At 43.1% G+C, this 18,845-nt stretch overlaps 1 protein-coding gene across 2 annotated transcripts in view; it reads right to left on the bottom strand.

Annotated features, from left to right (window-relative positions):
• Positions 1-959: 959 nt before the first annotated feature.
• Positions 960-18,845, bottom strand: part of Best2 (bestrophin family protein) — a 41,287-nt gene continuing 23,401 nt past the window's right edge. For both annotated transcript variants that reach the window (XM_033327390.2, XM_033327391.2), the window contains exons 5-10: positions 9,900-10,138; positions 6,527-6,658; positions 6,331-6,438; positions 5,953-6,213; positions 5,533-5,791; positions 960-4,560 (exon numbers count right to left, since the gene is read on the bottom strand). In XM_033327390.2, the coding sequence (XP_033183281.1) occupies positions 3,476-4,560; positions 5,533-5,791; positions 5,953-6,213; positions 6,331-6,438; positions 6,527-6,658; positions 9,900-10,138 (2,084 nt within the window). In that variant the 3' untranslated portion in view covers positions 960-3,475. The remainder of the gene's footprint in view (positions 4,561-5,532; positions 5,792-5,952; positions 6,214-6,330; positions 6,439-6,526; positions 6,659-9,899; positions 10,139-18,845) is intronic.

Genomic DNA, 18,845 nt, shown 5'->3' with positions numbered 1-18,845 from the left:
TCGATATAAGATTCGCGTGTACGTACATGTAATACCGATTAAAATAAACATTTAGTTAGCTAAATATAACCTAGCAGCATTCTGAATATATAACCATCTTAATACCGAAGTGGAAGCGGAGAGTCAAGATAGAAGGTAGAAAACGAAGGATTAAAATTGAGACGGAGGATGTATTCATAAGTATGCATAAGCATAAAGAATGAAAATAGCAAACCAAAATGAGAAGGGGGTAAAAACATAACCAGCCAGCCGGTACGGCTGAACGAGCGAAAGTGACGAACATTCAACTAGACCCGTGGTAACAGCACCCCACCACGGGGTGTCCCACTACTGCCGCGCGTCACCAGTGAAAACCTGGATCCCCATGCCGTGGAGATGTAGCTCTAGCACCGAGAAATGTTTCATTCATAATGCAATATTATATTTGCATTGCAAATGATGTTAGTGACTAAGCAATAGAAGTTTCATAAGGGATTATAATTGGTAACTCTAGTAGGAACTTGTATTAAGAAATTCCAAAGAGCTCGTAATGGAAAGAATCTAAACGATCAGAGACATTTAAAGTCTAAATTTGTTCAGACTGAATCAGAGTAACGGGAAGTTTAAAATTACTAAATTAAAAATACTATAAAACATAAAACAAATAGCGGAATCGTAGAACGCTTCGAAGATGCCAATCAGGAGTTTCAGGAAATTCTATGGGTACGAGAGATCTCGAGAGATCTTCGCCGTTGCAAACGTACCTTTCAAATTTGTGGAACCTCCCAAGGGACAAGATCTCCAATACCTCCTTGAATCCCTAACGTTTGCGTAATCACAGGAAGCTTCGAAGACCTCTAGAATTTCTGAGATTATTGGAATTTGTGGAATCTCCTGTCATCTCCAGTATGCACGATGAATCATGCAGCCACACGAATTCAAAACCTTTGCTACTATACTTAGGAAACAGAAGAAATTGATGCGTTTGGAAACGTTTATTTTTATTGCAGAATATAGATAATAAGAATAATGTATTACTATTCTTACATGTGGTTCGTTTACATCACGCTGACGCGACTCAGGCACCGAAACAATTCTTTACCTATATAGTTTATAGTCAGATCGGAGATATCATAACGAAAACGAGATGTAATCTATATACAAATACTATGTGTACAAATATCTACAAGTTCTGATACGCTTCTATTTGTTCGAAGTTCATGATCGTAGTAACACTTGAGTACCGACGAATGCTCAAATCAGAAAAATCATTCTAAGTACTTTTCTTTTATTTATAAAGTAGAGCACGTTTCAATACTTTCGGAACTCTGAACAGAATATTATCTCGGTCGAGAGATAATAATACTTTTAAGTTAACAAAAAGTGGTTCGCGTGATCTCGTACGTTAAGTAACTAATTAGAATTATCATCGTCGTTACTTAACAACCGTCTCGGCTAAGAGATTTATATAACGTTATCTCGACGTTATATCTTTAAATCCATTGAATTCGATCTGGATTCAAGTTTGCCTAAATTACAACATCGCAAAGATAGAAGGAGAAAAAAGTGGAATAAGAAATCGATTAAAAATACGTCCGTATTTACACATCTTTCCACTGCAAATTACAATTCATAAACCGGTTTCACACGGAGATACGCGTATGATAGATACTAAATATCATATCATACTCACTTCGCGTATTTCGGTTACGATAGATACTTTTCGTATGAAGGCGACAGACGAAACGTTACAAAAAATGGTGATATTCACACAATATTCAGATTGCCATATGTGTATTACGATACGCGTATCTCCGTGTGAAACCGGCTTTACCCACCAACGAAGAAGACAAAGACAACGCTCGGTTCACATCGACTATCAAATATCGCGTGTCGTGCATTGAGCATGTTCATAATCTCATACACCAAGTAACCTTAACTTAATTCGTCTACTATGTACATGTTCGTTGGCTCTATCGCCAGCTTCATTCACCATGTACATACATCGAATCGTTACTTACATTTACGTGATCTCGAATTTATATAGAAAAAGCTTGAGCTGTCACGCGTTTCTCTAGAGACGCGTGACTGAATACGCGGTGAACAAAAAGCAAGTGCAGTTTGCAGTAAAAAAAATAAAATCGATGGTTCCATCGAGAATATCCTTTTTTTCTAAAATAATTCGTTCTTTTGAGCCGAGTTTGTTCGTTGACTACCACAGTTTGCACTTGCTCTTCACGCACACGAGTTCCCGAACGTTTCTCGTATCGATAAAACTAACTTACTAACTTCTAAATTATTATAGAGTAATAAATGATGCAGATCGCGTGCCGAACCGGCGATACCGTAGAGCATCGTGGAAGTTGTAGCCCAATTTTAAATCGCTCCGATCGAAGATTCGCGATTGCAGTTGCACGCAATTTTTTTACGCAAAGTGTCTCCGAGTATGGCAAATATGGCAAACGTTGCGTGTTCATGCACATGCATATATGCACTCGTCATTTTCCAGTTCGCAATAGAGCCTGACTCGAGGCGTTTCGTTCCATTCACGAACAGATTAATAACGTCGAGTTCCCGAGTTGCCGTCGCGCATCGAATAAATACACAGTCGGCTCAGATGAGAGAGAAAATCTTTCATCTAAATGCTAGAAGCCGAAAACGACGAGTCATGTGGCGTCTCGCGAGGATCGGCTATTTACAAGCGTAACCTGACTTTATCTGCGATCGAGATTCCATTTCTCGACGTACGTATTCGCGGAAAGAAGAAGAAGAAGAAGAAACACATTTAAATTCGCCCCTGCGTTTATCGTAGCAAAAATATTTCGTATCACAATGTTACGACGCAGCCAAAGTAAAGCATGCACAAATAGTAAAAAGTATCCTATCCGCATATCGTGTATAGGACACGTATCTGCGACACTGACGTATTCGCAACATCTACCCCTTTCTTCCACTTGTCGCGTGAACGTTACAATTTTTACGCTAAGGACTTGAGAACGACACCATTTTCATAATGTCGATTACGCACCGTCATCTTGCTACCGCGTTATTGCACATACTTACGACAAAAGGAAGAGAAGCGCTTCCGCGATTGCTACATACAGGAATCGACGAATTCGATTCCATCGCTGTTATTTCCGTAATAGTTACGATTGTCGAACGATCAACACGCGATACCAGTGTCAATTCTGTATCGATAATTAGCTACCTCGTCGATCGAAATGCTCATAAGTTAAGATCGTATTTACATCGGAGTGACACGATCGTTCGAAGCGTTTCTCGGCTCTTGGAGCTCGATCGATAAAAAATCCCATTATCGTTCACGCTTGTCGCGCGAAAATTGCTTCCTACTCTCACCGCGTATAAAACGCCAAATCGTCGCTATAATGGACGGAGTCGGATTTTAGGCAAGTGCGACGCACGTTCGAATCGCCCACGACGATCAAAGCCGTACACGACCAAGTATAATTTACCACATTGTCCCTAGATTTACGAGTCAAACGTACACCTCTCCCCTCTTGCTACCGGCAACCGGAGTAGTCGCTGGCATTATGGTGGTCGCCGTGATAGGTGCTGTACCTAGGCCGCTGGTGAGCGACGCGTTGGTACAAGACACGCTGCTGATCTTCCTCGAAGTGTCTTGGATACGATGACTCGGTCTACAGAGATCGTGGCCGATGCTGTTAGTTCTCGGTCGAATGTCCTTTCCGTGCACTATGAGCCTATCTATATTGGGAGGTTCGTGGCCATTCGATACCGAGGCCGCGCGATTTTCCCTCGGTTGAAGACCCGGCGACTGTGGCAGAGACATACTCCTGTCCTCTCGCAATTGCACAACTGGCGGACCCGGCAACGAAGCCGATCGCCTGCCACGTGGATCTATCTTACCATCTTGAGTATTCGACATCGTGGTAACCACGTAACCGAGTTTCTCGGGATTTATCAGAATGGGTGAGCGATCGTTATAGTTATCGAAGGTAGACGGATTACCGTCGCTGCCCACAGGACTGGACCTCTCTCCTATCAGAGGAGTGCTTCTGTCTTGGCTTATTAACGGTGTGGAACGTTCTTCCTGTCCTGTAATGCTGCCACTCCTACTGCTTCCACTGCCTGATCCCTCTTCCTCGCTGCTGTTCACCTCGGTTAAGGTGGCTTGGTTAGGAACGCCGTTGCTTTGATTCGTTGGTTTGATCATGGACGCGGAAGTTGTCGTCATCAGTCCTAGTTGCGTTAACTGCGACATCGTGACAGGTGTTAAAGTGACAGGAGCAACGAGACCGGCACTGGTCAAAGTAGGCGAGAGAACAGCTTGCGCCAACGCTGCCGCTCCAGATTTCCCAGTTACAGGCGTGCCCTCCGTTTCTTGAATGGGCGAGAGCACGACCTGCACAACCGATAGATCCGGATAGTGGCCGTTCGCCGGTATCACTCCTACGACGCCTGCCCCGATGTTCGCCGCGTTCGTCGCTGATAGAGCTAATCTCTGTTCACGGTCGACTACTTCTTTCGTCACGTCCGGCGTCGGTATGCGAGGTCGGTTCTTCAGAGAAACCGGCACCGGATTCAACTTCGTCATGGTACCTGTCGGGAAACGAACATGAATTAGACAAGCTTGTTACGGAATGATCGAGTCCGCAGTCTCGATCCTAAGCCTACGATTAAACTATTCTTAGCGCCGGCAGCAGCAATAATAACGAGGCTAACGATGATCATGCCAATTTTTGCGGCTGCGTTTATTTTACCGCTAGAAAACGGCCCGCTATGGAGCAAGGAAACGAATCTTCGTTCGACCGCCTCGAATCGGGTTGAGAATAGAATGGATGGATAAAATGCGATTAGGTATAATTGCTTAGGTATTTTTCCGCCACTGGCGTGGCTTTCCTTTTTTTCTGTCATAAGTGAGAGGAACGATTGGAGAAAGAAGCACAAGGTCTTAAGAAAAGTTTTTTCGAGAAGAATGATTCGCGATTGCGGAAATTGTTCAGATTACACAAGGTTACTCATTGCATAATTCCTTGCATGCATGTAGCCGGGTGGGGAAAACTTCGAACATTCGCGACACTTTCATTGAAAGATGTTTTTCTCGTGCTACATTGGAACGTGCAAAAAGATTGCAGCTTTGAAAATACCGGCGAAGAAAAACGGAAATACATACGATTATCGCTGGAGTAACGGAACTGAAATTGTTTGCTCTTTTTTTTCTTCTGGAAATCAATTTTTTGTAATAACAACAAAGAATTGTTTTTTATCATTTCATAGAGAACAACGCGGTTCGGTTAGAGGCACCGATTATTGACTTTAATTCATAGAAACGGGAGATACTGTTAACGTGAATGCGCAGGCGTTACGTAAGATCGTATCATTATCATTTAAATAGTTAAATAAACCTCATTACGACGAACGTTATTCCAGACTGTGCACCATTCTGTTGACACGCTTGAAAATTATATTATCACGTTGCGTAGCAATTCCTTACGTTTTAAGTTCCTTCTATTTGTTTCTATTTTGTCGCGTACGAAGACACGTCGGAAGTAATTTGCGTAAATCACTTGCCTTGTCGACCCATTCTTTGACTTCGAATGCTTTTCCGTCCAACTAGCCTATCGTAAAGGGACATCTTAAGATTCGGATTGTTCGTTTGCGGTAAACCTCCAGTTTCAGGGCTGCTATAAACGCTATTGTGACGATTTCTGGAGAAGAAACCACCACCGCTGCTGTAAGTGGTCGAAGAACTACGTACAGAGCCCATTCTAGTGATTTGTCGTTGTAGCCAATTTTTCCTTCGCTCGACCAACGGAGTATCGACGCTTTCCTATAATACACGTAAACGAATATGAATATATCAACGTATAAATACTTCTCTGGAATAAATATTTTTCCAACATGTTTGCTGCACGATCCGATCGTGACACCAAATACAGGTAGCCGGTTGTACATCGAGAGTTTCAAGTTCATCTGGTGACGTGTACTTACGTAATCGGCGTACATGTCATCCTGGTGGGTCTTGCGATGCTGAACGTGATTATGGATTTGTGGGCCCAATATAACGTTTGCATACAGAGCGTCGCTGTCTTTGACCTTATAATGCTCGGCTGAACCCTTTGGCTCTTCTCGTCGGTACTGCTCGCTAGCCACCGTATACGGTAAATCTTTTGGCACGACCTCGTCCCAATATTGATCTTTCAACAATTCTGGATGTTCCTCGTGCATTTCGTCCACGATCATGTATCCAGCCTATCAAATAAACGCGTCACCGCTAATAAATATGAATCTTGTGACACAACAGTAGAATTTCAATTTCTATACGATTAACTTAAATTTCGGTGGAACCGGAGAAAGTTGGTCTCGTACCTTGATGTGACGATCTATAAGCCAATTTAACTCGATATCATCGTCGTCTTCGCCGAACGGATTGATCAATACCTCGGCAACTTTCAGCCATCCCACGTAAAAGCAGAACTGGAACGAATGAATCGGATTGATCGATAGTTATTCATCGAAGACGGGATCGTCTTTTTACAAGCGTCTTTACGATCGATGTTCTTACCTGCAGGGCCGTGAAAAATGGAAAATACATGTCCGGTTCCTCGTATTTTCCGCTTCCGACGTCGGTGCGCTCGATAAATTGTCTGCCGAGTAAGGCGGAAAAGAAATACGCGTACAACGATAGCGTGACTACCTGGAAAACGTAAATAAACGGTATTCAAACTCGTTCGATTAGAACCGTGAATATCACGGTCCTAAAAACGGCGTTACGTCGACTACTAGTAATTGGCGAAATAAAATTGAGTCATCGTTAATTTTGCGACGCGCGATAGAAGAAGGAAAAAAACAAATGGCTTCATTATAATTTGCTAATCAAATGTCCCCAGCGCGAGATTACCGAGAGGACAAATGGGTAAATTAAACGACAGAAATTTATAGATAGATATTGCCGTGTTACATCATATTGTTTGATTCCTAGAACGAGTGTCGTATACTTTCTGCGTATTGAGGAAGAACGAATAAACGCGGTCGAAGGTAAGAAACAAGTATCCATCGTTGGTCCACGTCGCCTGCATCGCTATAAATACCGCTTCTCTCAGAATTACTTTCTTCGTTCGTTTTCAAGAATACCTTTATGAAACTTAATACAGGAACGCCAGTGCCTCGATGAACACGTACGTTGTTCATGGACAAACTACGCTGTAGCTAATGATGGGCTCGGAGAAAGTAATATTGGATATCCTGAAGTTCGTAAAAGAATTAGAATCGTGATGAAACGATAGACGTTGGCCATTTCTAAGGTGAAAGGTTTCTTTGTGAAAGGGCAAGTAATGTCAAGCTTGGCAAAGAATTACGTTCCTGTCGGTTTCGTCCTTTTTTCGCGTTGTATACGCGTGGACGAACAGGTTTGAATGAAATCATATCAAGGTCATCAAGAATACAGCCTTTCTCATCGAAGGCCACCAGGAAATGATAGTTTATGCAAAGACTCGTTGTGAATAAAAGAAAAAGTACGATCGGTGGATTATCTTTAGACTTTGATCGTCGCGCACACGAAGAGGATCGATCGCACGTTGAACTGACTGTGAAATTTATTTCCGCCGTATCGACGGACCGCGACGAGATTGCCGCTCGACTCATTTGTCATCCTTGACCATGCGTATTGTCTTCTTCGCTCATACGATATCGACAATGTACTTATTTCCGTGCAAAAACATTGCTCGGAAAAGATACAGAAAGGCGCATAAATCATTTGAATTTCAACTTATGACGCAAGATGCTTCATTTTAATAATAACGTCATTTGAGAGAAAAGTATGTTGGAAGACAAAGGATAACCAGCGCAATGTATTCGCTGGTAATTAAAGCGCATTGTCGCATCCCAGGTAAATTGTTCTGTCCTTCTGTCTCTATCTCGCTTTTCCTTTGGAAATTTATAAAACTTCTGTAAGCGGATACATGCTATACAAACGTGCATGCTAACCGATGGATACGAGTAAACCACGCAGGTCGAATAGTATTCGGTAAACGTATTATTACACAGCGCGCAGAATCGTACTGGTTTACGCCTAACCATGCGATTTTATCCTGCTTTTACCGCGGAGACAAAGTGCGATTGGTGAAAGACGAACGCACGTCACGGTTCTGTTTCGACACGAAAACACGACAAGGAAAATAATTACAGTTGAGTTGCTCTTCCTGAACATTCTCCGCGTACACTTCTCCTTATTTTCGCTAATTCAAAGCAATCCGACCGTGCGTTTATCTCTCGAAATCTTCGTAATGAAACGTCTCTGGTTTGTGAATTACCATCTTGACTCTCGTGGTACGGATTAATAGCACGTTTTCCTCGCGTGAGCATGCTCTATTTTCCAACCAAGAATCCCAAGCATTCTCCCACCGACTGATAAACTAATGCGGAACGCGAATCATCGATCAGTTCCATTACCGGTATAATTTATGTGACGAGTACGAGTTACGGGAATAAAAATGAGCTCTGTTCTATGCAGCTGACTAACCGAGTGGCTTACCCCATCGTCCGTATTGAAATCCCCGACGATTAACGTATTAGTGTATCCCCGAAGGAAAAAGGCGATCGGTTTTTTTTTATCATACTTTTCCTCGTTCGATGTGTTTCAATTTCGTATTTATTATTATCCTCGGCAGTCGATGACGTAATTTTGCACAATGAATGAACAATTTTCTCATCGTTCATGCAATGTCGACTGTGATTGATTCAGTTGCTCATCACGCTTTTCAGATCTGTGCTTATTAACCAGTTTTAGAGAATGCCTTTAAAGTTGAATTTATCAAGCCTGGACGAAGATCGTTTCCCAGGCATTGGCCACGTATATACAAGATCATGACGCGAACAACTCTTTAATACCGCGAAAATAATGGCGTTCGTAGCCGACAATTAGGGACGTTAGCTGATGAGCAATTAACGTTGCACAATGAATACGTGCCTGCTAATTGCGAATACGAAACATCTTTCCAAGAATGGATCCGTTTTGTTACTGCGCCGCAACAAATCGAGTCCTTCGAACTGGATAAAGAGAGCCACGAGCACATTGTTAACATCGATCTTGGGTTGTTGGTAACTTTTTAATGTCTGCCGTATATTAAATGAATGATCTTCGAGCGTCGGCGGCCTCCGCAATTACGCATCGAGTCTTTTATCGATGATATCGTGTTGCAACGAGGTGACGTACTTTCTAATGATCGCTACTGCCTCGAAGCTCGTTAACTTCTTGCTATGGAAACTACACTCGGCCGGGCAAATTGAAATGCACCGTTCGAAGGAACGGCCGTTCCCTTAACGCCGGACGTGTCGACTCGCGTTTGTTGAAACTCTCGCTAAGAGATGAGCATGAAACAAGCTTACAAGCGTTAGAAAGATGTTAGAGAGATTCTATTGGAAAAACTTGATTAGAGGAAATGGCGAGAGAAAACGCTGCATTGTGAAGCTAACAACGGAATTAAGACTTACGCAAGCGTGCGCTGCACACTGTCAACAGTATCAAAGCGACGAGGTGGTTACGATGAGAATCAGCTCGGGATGAAGACGTTCGTTTAAAACACTTGGCATTTCTCAATGACGGTAAACGCCATCGCAATTACCCGGCTTCTCCACGATTTCTGAATGAGATTGGAAACAGAATAATACGTTGTGCCATTCCTTGATTAAATCTTCGCTTTTTGTAACGCTTGTCAACGAGGATAAACTTTAAACTTGGATGATCTATCGGCAGATTCGAAAATTTCATTCCGGTGAATGTTGTTTGCCTTCCAAACAATTTCACGTGTCTAGTCCACCTTCACGTTTTCAATCGTTCGACGTGTTATCGAACAGAATATTAAAAGAATTATAAAATGTATTAACACTGATACGTGTTCGAACGGTGACACGGTTTTGTAGAATATTTCGATACTCACCTGAGTGTAAACGAGAGGAACGCAAACAGTGTCGTAACCAATGAGCGCGCCAAGCCTCTTCCGGATGTCGCTTAGCTCGACAAGGAGGGTTTGCACTACTTGGTCGCTAGTTATTAAGGCTTCCCTCCTGGCCCTGTTGATGATGTTCGTCGCCCAAACCAGAGGCATCCAGTACTTCGACATGGCCGCCTTCTTGTTCATCATCTCGAAGATTTTCTTCTCCGACTCCATCATCAGACCTGGAAAGAAACAGCGGGATCGCTAGGTCATTTTCACTCTATTAAAACTTTCGAGCGTGAAGACGAAACTATATCGAAGTAGAAACGTGGCATAGAGATCTCCCGCGAACTTTCACCGAACGGACGGTTACCGAATTGTCGCTGGCAAACCGATAACTTGGCCGGGACGTGAAGAGGAATAGTTATCGAGTGACAATAAATCAAAGCTGTCTTCATCGGATAAATTCATCCGCGATTCGTTAAATCGACGACCGCGTTTGCATATGTGTCGCGTTATCGAGCGATCTGTACTTCACAACGCGACTTTCGCGCGTGGATCCACCGCTACGTAGTCACTTACTTTACTCGTTATGTGAATGCAAATGTATACGAAACTTTTTAAACTCGTCGACCCTGTAGTTGCCACGTGTATTCGCGCATCATTGTTTAATTATATATCCGTGGTTTCTCGGAACATGCTAGATATTTTACTATTAACACCGTTCGATGCTTGTAACGTTCCAATCCTTCTACATTGTCCATAAAATCTTCTGTCGGCATATTTTACAAAGATTATATGACAATCCACGAGCGTGATAAATTCGAACACTTAGAGATCGTTAAATGGTATCCATTAGCGTTATAGGAAGAAAGGGCGATTGTTTATCAGCAGGCAATACGACGATTATATAATGGCTTGTGGCTGCTCACGTGACCGGTTCGTAAACATGAAACACGTGGAGAATGATGCACATTGCACGTAGCCAAGAGCGCAATCGAGAATACGCTATTAGTCAGGCGATGGTCGTCCCGTTTAGAAGAGCACGTCGAATAGTTAGCTATAACGCCGCTAAATGTAAGGCCGTCGATTTCCGAAAGAAAACTAAACACTCACTGGAAGAATGCTAAGTTGCCGATTTCCGCTCACAATTCGCATTACGTATTTATTACATAACTTTTAACCGATATTTCCCTGAAACGTGATAACGTTGTGGTTACAATTAGCAATGTTATAGAAACTTTTACGCGTCTAAGTGAAATATTATTGTAAAATTTTTGCAGAAGGAACGTGGCTCGATAAGATAGTGAAATTTCCTGATGAACTTCGTTCTCACGTAGTATAGCTATCTCATCTTTTTCGCTAAACAGTATTACAATATAACGATCCTATTAATCATGAAGCTATATTTATATATAAACGTTTTTGAAATTGCACAGATTATGAAATAAAAAGCATATAGGTATTACAATTGACAGAGTTTTCCTCAAAGTTAGAATAACATATGGTATCATGCAACGCCTAACGCCTGGAGAGTTTAACATGCCGACAATTAGTAAATGACCTCGAAATCGATATGCCTTCTTAGCGGTGTGCAACAAATAATGAGTGAAAAAGCATTGTGAGAAAACACCTATCATAAATAACAGTCGATTTCACAAGCTGTTGCTTTCTTGTAGGAATACGTTACGCGTCCGTATATGTCTGCGAAATTAAAGCTACACGCTTGATCTTCAGTCTATCTTTATTATGATTGTTTTGTTGCCTCCGCCGTGTTTGTGCTCTACCAGCTAATTAAGCGTGTTACTCGTCTCGAGTTTGTATCCTATCGTATCGAAACACCCCGTATAAACAAGTGACGACGTTCTTGTGCGACCAGTCACGTGAACGAATCGTCGCCGATAGTTGAACAATTGGAGACATTATGCGACGCTTTGTGTTTTATGGATGCAACAGAAACGTTCCAGACTCTATCCTGGTGGACACTTTAACGATCGTCCTCAGACGAAAAAACCATCTTAAAAATCACGGGCGACCGCAGTGAACATCGTAACTACGCTCGATTGGTATTCGATCGGTTAACGGGATCCTGATAATTTCTCTCGAGGGGAATCTTTTTATTGTTACAGCAGAAACGGGTGCGTTCTGTACGGACGGTATCTATAACGAAGCTAGGAGCAAACGGCCGAAAAAAGCGACGCCATCGTTCGAGCAGTTATCGAAATAACTCGTGGCGTCGTTCCCCGACAAGTAGCCATCTGAAAGAAACAGTCTGCCCGATCAAAGAAACGCAAGTGTTGACGTCTAGTTATTAATGGTGGCACATATGTTACCGAGCAGGTTCAGGTAATGACCTTAATCGGAAAAACCAACGCGCAAAATGCCGTTGGTACCAATATGGCTCGCGTACGTGCCCGTTTTTCGACGTGCGTGGACCATTTCTCGTCCCTGTTTCGGGCGACGAATTTCCTATTTATTCGTTCGTTACGAGACTCGCATAAAAGAAATTCATATCAGCCGTTTATAGCTGGTTAAAATCTATCTTAAGGATAAATTGTACAGATATTTTACTGTTAGATGAAAGTTATCGATGGCGTCTTTGCGTCGAGAGTTATCGATCGCCGATGGAACGAAATCGACTGTAGACGTCACACGAGCATTCTATGCGATCGAAACGGTACGCCGCGCTACCGACTGAATCGATATGCAATCGGTTCTTTATTCGGTCTGTACGACCTTGATGCAATCGCATGGTCACATGGCTTCTATACAATGAGTTCGAGAATTTGCAACTGAGAGAGTCGTGAGCGATAACTCATCGTATGAGTCACGCAAAAGTCACGAATACGGCATTGCGAACGCACCTAAAGTACGCTGAGACGATTAACATAATGCCTGACATTTTGTCAATTAGCTCGACAATTAGAAGATGCAGATGCTTGATTTTTGTAATTAGGAATGACTTCGGCGCAAGAAACAATGTCATAGCGTCCCTTTCGTAAAGAGTAATTGGCTGATAGCAAATCGATTACACAGCTGTAATTTATGTTAATAAATGAGCGATAAAATTGACTGAAAAGAAACTATTTATTATTCTATACGGTTTATTCCTGGAAATTGACGTTAAAGAGATTAGCTTTGCCCTGATTAAAAAAAAATATTTGACGATCGTTCGGGCTTGACGAAACTCAGCCGCTTTCGCACGTTACACTTGGCGATTTTCACGCGGAAAAATACGCGACGCCATCCGCTCGAAACGAAATTTTTCGAAAGCGCGCGAATATCGTCGTTCGGAAGTAACTTGTACTCGCTTTCACGGGCTTTATGCTTAGCTCGTGGCATCGATTTACAAGCAAAGTGGAATCGTTGGAAATGACGACAATGACCTGACCATTCGATGAAAATGTCGATGACACTGTAACGCGACAAATTTCGAAAGAGAATCTCGTCGGTTATTTCACGCAGTTAATAACCGCTAACGAGACAAAATCGACGTTAATTACGAAAGCATTCGCGTGGAAGCGAATCGGATCTTGGCGCGAGTTATTTACACCTCGAATATGTAAGTCAATAACATGGATCTTGTGTAGTCATCGCGAATCGAATATAAACGGTGCAACAGGCTGTGTACGATCGTTATTAATGACACGTTAATCGTGCAATAAAGACGGTAAAATTTCTGAACGTCGGCAAACGCGGCGTTCCATTATCAGTTTAATCGAGCTAGGCGAGCCTGTACGTAACGGATAACAGTAGTCTCGAGCAAAGAGCAAAACAGTTTGATTTTCAGAAACGATTACGCGGCGACCAAGGCGGAATCTAAGAAAATTACGTGGTCGCGCAACGAGCAAGTTCACCGATTGAAACCGCTTCGACGAATAAGAAGAAGTCATACTCGTTTCTGAAGGATGTTTACCTCTCGAAAGCATCAGCTGAAGACGGAGATAAGCAAGAGAGGGAGCGGTCCGAGCACAACTCGGATGCACAACGGGCTTAAAGAGGAGAATGGTTATAGGGGTCAATAAACGCGGGGATCCTTGCTCGGCTGGCAAGGTCGCCACGAAGGTAAAAAATCAACCATGCTCCTCGTCTCTCCTCCTTCTCATCCGTGCCTGCCCGCTCCACCGCGCCGAACCGACGCTGAAAAGCATCCTTCGAAGAAAACCAGTCCCCCAGTCCAGTTCGTACTTCTTTAAGCCCGATCCACAACGTGTAACCCAGCAATGGTTTCGTCATCGCGGTCGTAATTTCAAGGGTGAAACTGCGTTTCGATCCGCAGCGGAACAACGAAAACGCAGAGTCACCCATCGACATTGAACTTCATAAACTTTCTGGACGCGCGACATCGCGATACGCGCGTTTTTTGGCGCGCACGACCGGACACTCAGCCAAGCAGGGTATCGACGCTTGGCGCCGGTGAAACTGGACTGATTAGGAAATATCACCGCGTAATTAGAAGCGGGCAAGTTTAAATCATTGCGCGCACACGCGATCATGGATGCGCCCTGGGTGTCAATAGAGCTGGCTGCCAAAGAGAAAATCGACTAGCCCACGCCCGTGAAGGCGTGTACGGGCGACTATTCGCAGACACGTGGAACTATACGATACCGTCACGATACCGCGCGTCATTAACGATTTCACTATCAACGAATGACCAAAGTCTGACTGGTGAAATTTGTTAGAACCTTTCACAGTTCCGTGGCGTCTAGAAAATTCCGAACTGTGCTCAGCGATAATAAACATCGGCTAAAATAGTCGGTTTGAGATTTCGTCAGAAGAATCTCGTGTCCTATAAAGATTGCTTTTTAGATTACTGGTAAGTCTGAGAGAGGTATTTGATATTTGTATACCTTAGTCTACTTTCTCTACCCATGCATATCTCGAGTATGTTGGTCTTAATAAATTGAAGTTAACGTTTGTGTATAGCTTTCAATTTTATCGTTATATTTAGAACTGCAAGAAGCGCGTTGACACTTCAGATATATTGTTTCCGAATATACGAACATGAGAAATGTTCTACAAACTTGCCACGTTGTTTCCTTCTGACGCTCGCAGCAGAAGAGCGATAAAACGATGAATAATAAACGAGTATGAAAATACAATCGATTTACACAGATGCGAGGTGTTTTGAGTAGTTCGTCATCGACGAGTTAATAACGCTTCGTTCACGTGATCGAATTCAAATCAGAGTTCTAACACAAGTGTCAATACGAAGACGAGATAGAAGAAGTCGACAAAATTCTACGAGAATCAAACAACCAATAAACGTTTATTTAAACAGAGAAATAGCTAGTTGTTTTTTATTGCTCCGTTTTATTTGCTCGTGCGGATCCGAATCGGATCGAAAGATCCGACCTTTCACAAGACTGACCCTCTACAAGGACGCCTCACAATCGCCGCATTTTCCGGCATTTCAGAAACACCAGAAGTGGAAATCAGGCCATCTTACGCTCAAGAACATGTACATTCTAACTGTTCGTGGAAAGGTCAAGGAAACAGAAGCAGAAGCTAGAGTGTTCCGTTAATTTTAGAACAGCGTCTTTATCGTTTCCATGGTCGACACTTTTTCTCTCGATCCACCATTTAAAATGCAAGCAGCGACTTTTAATCAACTGCTAAATACGTGCTAAATCAGTGAGAACGTTGAATTTGCGCGTTACCGCCTCGCAATTTCGCGATCTTCCGTTCCCATTGAAAGGATTCGCAGCATTGTGCTCTTTGATTTTCCACGCCCGTCGACACCTCTTAAAATCCCGCGATCGTAATCTAGCTCGCAGATCCATCGCACGCACGCTCTCCAGGCGAGTAATTATTTTCTTGCGTATCGAACAGGCGCCGATCGGTCGACATAATAGCGGAGAGAAACTCTCGTCGGAACAATAATTTGTGCTAAATATAGGTAGCGCGTGCGGCGTATTACGGTCGACCGAGAAGACGATGCATGCGACCGGGACCATGGATGGGTATGGAGACAGTGGAGCGACGAAGAAGCGGTCAAGAAGAAGAGGAAACGGGTTTTCGAGTTTCTTGCTCAGGCCGATGTGGATGGCCACGATGATGACGACGTCGATCTTCAAGATAATGATGATGATGGTTGGCTCACGCGCCACCACCGCAACTCTCGCGAGCCGAAGCCACATCTATCGCGAGCTCGATATACTAGTCTAGCCAATTACCACCTGTAGCCGAAGATAGATTAAGGCTCTCATTATGTCTGGCTATATTTAACGTCGTCTGCATACATATTCTATCGCCTGGTTGGATCCAGTAGTCGCGTATGAGCGTATGTAGATCTCGGGGCTGTACGTGGAATTGTAAGGCTTTCGATATATATATATATATATATATATAACTGGTCGTTGCATTATGGACGTACAATTTTCCGTTGATAGCGTGCTACGAGGACATAAACTGGCCGATTTCGATAAAACGGCAATCAGAACTAGCACGATAGTCGTAGGAAAAGCAAGGTCGTTAAGAGATGAAATTAATGGAGTATATACGGTATATCTATGGAACTAGTGTATACGACTAATGACGTGCGATAAATCGGAGAAGGTTCGAGAATGCGTCGGGGAACGCGTTGGAGAACTCGAAAGGCGCCATGGTAACGGTGAAAATCAATGGCAGCGATGGGAGGTCGCGGCGTCCGATCAAGAAATCGGCAAGAGAACGACCGAGAATCGTGAGACACGCGGTCGATAGACCCTTCGAGGAAACCAAAGACAGTCGGTGATGATGATTATCTTATCAAATGACATAGTATCGGTATTCGAGATGGACTATAATTACCAGATGGTTATTTTTATGCATACCCGAAGAGGAAGGAGAGTGAGATCGCGTGGAGAAAAGAAAAAAAGACGACGACATAGCAGGTAATAAAAAGGAGCCTGTTGTAACGTGGACTCGGTTGGGATCCGGGAATAGACTGTAAACTACATGGCGCTGGTCCGGTCGGCGCTTACCGCGAGCAAAACGAATATCTCGCCAAGAAGGAAAAGGAAAAGGATGAGGAACTGGCGCCGGCGCTCCGCGTTTCTAAGGCCTCGGCTCGCTTCTTGAAAATTACCCGGACGCACGTGAAAATTGCCTGGCGGCGTGAGTCGTGCCGTTCGATTTACACCGGCGACCCAGCTCTCGAGATTCTTTCGAACCGATGAGAATTTCCAGACCGCGATCCTCGCGGAATTGGTACGCCCTGCTAATAATATCGCGGATCTCTCGATGCTAACAGATCGGCAGCGATATTCATGGAATTCGTTCCTGTTGTTTTAATAGTTACTTACGCCTACTTCGACGCTTTCGTTTATCGACGATCATTAGCAGCGTAATATTCTTAACATAAACCTGTAAACAGGTGTTTCATATTCGTGGGGAACGATTGCACCACGTTTGATTGAATCGTCAGAACACAAGAGGCTGTAATAAGGCTCAGTAATTCTTTTTCACTTGTTGATACCAGTACCTATTCCGTGTCAGTAGTGATTTGCATCTGCGTCTTTCGCAAACTACAGTAAAAGTCAACGACCATAACGGTTGCGTTGCGATGCGACTAGTAAATAGAATCGTTTGCAATTTAAGCGCTCTGAAATCTGCTGTGCACACGTTTTCGTACTGTTGCGCCCGGAATACTCATTGCAATTGTGGAGAATCGCAATCGGACGTAGTTGACATTTTTTCAATTTCGGTAAAGAACACGATCGTACATTATAAATAGAACGCAATGTTTACTATTTTATGCATAGGTCGCTGTTCTAAAATTACCAGTGACCTTCTTAGTATTCCATGTCCCTGTTAAGCATCATTTGCTTTCAGACAACGTTGCATTTATCCACGAACAGAAATTGTTTCAAAACGTGCTATTCACTTGGCAGATCTAAAAACAACACGAAATACGTTCATCGATGTCGCAACAGCATTAGCATTGACATATCTCAGGAAAGACAAACTAGAAACCAGGACCAGTATAGTCTGAGACGTAGCTAGTGAACGATCGAATGTCTCGTTTGTCCTCTAACTTCTTCCTGTCTCAAGATCATGGCTAGGTATGTACTATGTTTTATTTACGCGACCATAAATATCGGCATAATCCTTCGGAAGGACGTAACACCGCAAAATCACAATTACGTCTGGATGTTACTGGTCGACGTTCAACGTCTCGCATTTAGAGTAGTGTTTGCAGTCGCTTGAAATACTGTATCGTCTTTTTTCCTGAAGCTTGGGGAATACGTTGCATTCTCGCTGCATGAATTATTGATGGAGATCTCACGCGACGATCCGCAACGTTTTGTTGGTGAGACAAGCTCGTTTCCAGAGTCGCCGCAGAACGGATTTGGATCGTCTTTGAGGAGTTCTTTTACCGTGGCACCGGCGAACCGACGGCACGTTTCTTTTGCGACTAGTGTGCGTGATGCTAACGTGTTCACGTGTCCGCGGAGATAATTCCACGGAAGGATCGTTTCTTGTTATCGCTCTCGTCACTTATTTCTCCGGCCACGGGGAGCATGCTCATGTTCATGGAAGATTCGCGGAACCGGCGCCTGAAAAATGCGTGCTATTTCTAGTCGACATGCACATCCTCGCCGCCGCCGCCGCCAATTGACAAAAACCACGGTGATTCGAGTCGTTCTTTTGCATCCCAAGAAATCACTTCTTTCTCCCTGTTTAAAGATACCGTAAGCGTAATTGTGAAAATCGTTAGGCGCAATTTCTGTCAATCGCACTAGATCCTCTAACAACGTTTTAGATAAGAACAGTTATCAAATTAGAAATTCAAATTAGAAATTTAAATTTGCGGACCGATATCTTTAACTTTAAATCTTCAAATCCAAATCAGTAAATCTAAATTTGCAAATTCAAATCTCTTACTTTACACTTCTTAATTAAGATTTAAATTGATATGTTATAATCTAGTTTTACATATTACATTCAGATTTTAAACTCCTTTTC

This window comes from Bombus vancouverensis, chromosome 1, assembly GCF_051014615.1.
Source record: "Bombus vancouverensis nearcticus chromosome 1, iyBomVanc1_principal, whole genome shotgun sequence".
NCBI lineage: Eukaryota > Metazoa > Arthropoda > Insecta > Hymenoptera > Apidae > Bombus > Bombus vancouverensis.
This window is presented reverse-complemented; position numbering and strand designations above follow the sequence as displayed.